This window comes from Drosophila obscura, unplaced genomic scaffold, assembly GCF_018151105.1.
Source record: "Drosophila obscura isolate BZ-5 IFL unplaced genomic scaffold, ASM1815110v1 contig_1, whole genome shotgun sequence".
NCBI classification, from domain to species: Eukaryota; Metazoa; Arthropoda; class Insecta; order Diptera; family Drosophilidae; genus Drosophila; species Drosophila obscura.
In genome coordinates this window covers 3761360-3764380 of record NW_024542679.1, presented here as the reverse complement: position 1 = coordinate 3764380, position 3021 = coordinate 3761360, and the positions used below count along the sequence as shown (strand labels likewise).

The 3021-nt window shown below is 34.3% G+C and overlaps 1 protein-coding gene across 1 annotated transcript; it reads left to right on the top strand.

The window, feature by feature from the left end:
- Positions 1 to 214: 214 nt before the first annotated feature.
- LOC121403883 lies at positions 215 to 3021 on the top strand. Its single transcript, XM_041591939.1, has 3 exons — positions 215 to 684; positions 760 to 2149; positions 2216 to 3021. Exons 1-3 carry the CDS (start codon positions 445 to 447, stop codon positions 3019 to 3021), a joined length of 2436 nt encoding a protein of 811 aa, XP_041447873.1. The 5' UTR covers positions 215 to 444.

The following is a 3021-nucleotide window of genomic DNA, read 5'->3' as shown; positions in this document are numbered from 1 at the left end:
ATTCGATGTATTTTTCTAATCATAATATTATATACATACATACATAGGTATAATAAATAGAATACTACATTTAAGAAATTTATTTTCAATGTTTCCTTACTTCTGATTGGGTGAATTTCACTTCCTACTATTACATGTTACATCCCCCAGAGAATCATAGGATTCGTTTGAAACAGGTTTTCCAAGCGAGGATTACACAAAAGAATAAGTGCATTTCAGGTATAGGTACCTGGTATTGAATGTATTTATTGGTTGAATTTCACATCCTATTATTACATAGTCAGCAGAAGAAATCGTTTTGAAACCGGTTTTAAACGAGTACTGAACCTGTTGAATACAAAAGACTGAGTAGGCGTTAGGCAGATAAATAGAACGCTTTTTATGAAAAACTCTTAGTTCTCTTCTAATAGTGAAAGTGATCAAACAAAATATAAAAATTTCAAAATGAATCCCGAAATCGCGTGCACTATGTGTTCAGAGTTTGTTAAATTAACAGAGTTCGCCTCTCACTACGACAGTTGCGTAGGACCGCGGATTCCGATTGAGTGCAATCTATGCTATAAATCCTTAGAGGGAACAGAGATCGACTCTCATTATGAGAGTTGCTTAGGTCCCCAGAAAAAAGTTGAGTGCGATCTATGTTTGAATTTCCTCGACTTAGCAGAGCTAGACTCTCATTATGAGGTATGTTCTGCTCAAAGAAATGCTTTCAACGTGCTAATGAGGAAATCTTCTTCGACAACTGACCTCCGAGAACAGTCAACTTCAAGATCTTCAAAACGGCCTAGAATGAATGCACCAGCGGAAAACATTGACTGTGCAATATGCGGTGAGAGTTACACTCCCTCGAAGGAAAAGCGCCATATTATGTCTGAAAAGCATAAGAATGCCGCTGCAGACCAAATACATAACAATCCTAATATTATCAACCTGGCATCAAACTCGAAATTTCCCATAAAATCATATCGGGTTCAATCCAGTAAAAGTAATCGGATTGACTTAAAAGATTTTTATAATGATTGTAAAAATGATATAATCAATTTACTTAATTGTTGTTTGAGCGAGTACAGAGCCGTAAAGTTCAATTTAAAAGTATATGGTCTGTATGTCAAGCAAACTGATGATGAAACCTTGACAGAAACAATGAAGCATTTCATAACTTCATACAAACCCATATATGAGCAAGAGTTCATTGATGAACACTTAAATAACGCTCTGGAAAACCTTATAACTTTAAGCAGCGAATTCCAGGAGAAGGATTCAGGTTGGGCTATAAAAAATTTTAAATATTTTGAGTTAACAATAATTAAACTGGAACACATCCCTGCAAGGGGGTATATAGAAGCTCCTAAAAAAATAAAATCACGAAATGCTATCATCAATGTTAAAAATGTAGATGATTTTTGTTTCAAGTGGTGTATTTTAGCATCATTAGCATATAAAAGACATGCAGAAACTACATTTACAAGATCAGTTGAAAAAAGGTTGGCTCGAGACAAATTAGCAATCCCATCAAGCTATCGCATTTTAAACATAAACCAGGAAATAATTCATTATAACGGTTTTAGACTCGATTTTTCTGAGATTGAGTTTCCAATAACAAGCAAAGGAATAAAGCGATTCGAAAAAGCCAATGAGGATTTCAGCATCAATATATATGAAATTGATGATAATGGTAAAAACGTTGTGGGACCCACAGTGAGGACTAATAAAATTCGTCCTAATCATATAAACTTGCTAGGCATCAATAGTGATATGCAAATGATGCATTATGCCTATATAACGTGCATGAAGAAGTTATGCTATTCCCAACATAGTAAATCTCATAGTGCAGCATATTTTTGCGATAACTGTTTGCAATTTTATAGTACTACAAATACTATTCACGACACTAAGGAGTGTGGAAAAGTTGCGGCTCTATATCCAGAACCCAATACTAAAACCATATTTAAAAGTTGGTCGAAAAAACTTTCACCCCCAGTCGTAATTTATGCTGACATCGAAGCTGTTTTGGAAAATTTCCATAGAAATCTTAATGATCCCTCCAAATCATCGACTACTATGGCGCAGAGGCATACAGCATGTGCAGTTTCATTTTATGTTGCACATAAATACAATCCTCATCTAAATGAGATGTGGACATATGAAGGTAAATATTATAAAATAAATAAATAAATATAAATAAACTCTAAGCATTACGACTTCGTTATTTCAGGACCTGATTGTATTGAAAAATTCTGTCAAGTGCTTAGGGCTAAAACTGATGGCCTTTATGAGAAGTACTGGAAATCTAGTAAAAAGCCCATATATGAATTCAATATTTGGGATGAAGACTGTCAGGAACACGAAGCGTGCTGTGCCTGCGATGAGCAAATTTTGGTTGATGATCGTGAAAAATACTTCAATCAATTCACGGGCCAATATGTAGGGCCTATTCATAAGGTCTGTAAGCAAACATTTAGATTAAGCGATCCCTTTTTCCCTGTAGTGTGTCACAACTTGTCTCGATATGACATCCACTTATTTGTAACATCGATAAGAGATGAATTGAAACCCATTCCTTGCAATAAAGAGTTATATATTGCGTTAACTCAAACTTGCAAGCTTGATTCACATCTTCATCAATATAAAATAAGATACATAGATTCAAATAGATTTTTAAATTCGAGCTTAGAAAAACTTGCTAGCTATATGGATGTATCCAATTTCAAAATATTGAACAGCAAATATCAAAACGAAAAATTTGACATGCTACGAAGAAAAGGAGTATTTCCCTATGACTATTTAGATAGTTTTCAAAAATTTGAGGAATCCCAGCTCCCTTCAAGGGAATATTTTTATAATTCTCTGAATGATGAGGAATGTAGCGTGGAAGATTATAACTTTGCTCAGAGCGTGTGGAGAATGTTTAACTGTACTAGTATTAGAGATTACTTAAAATTATACTTGGAAAGCGATGTTCTAATTCTGCCGATGTATTCGAAAATTTTAGAACTCTTTGTTCACGAGTATACAGACTAG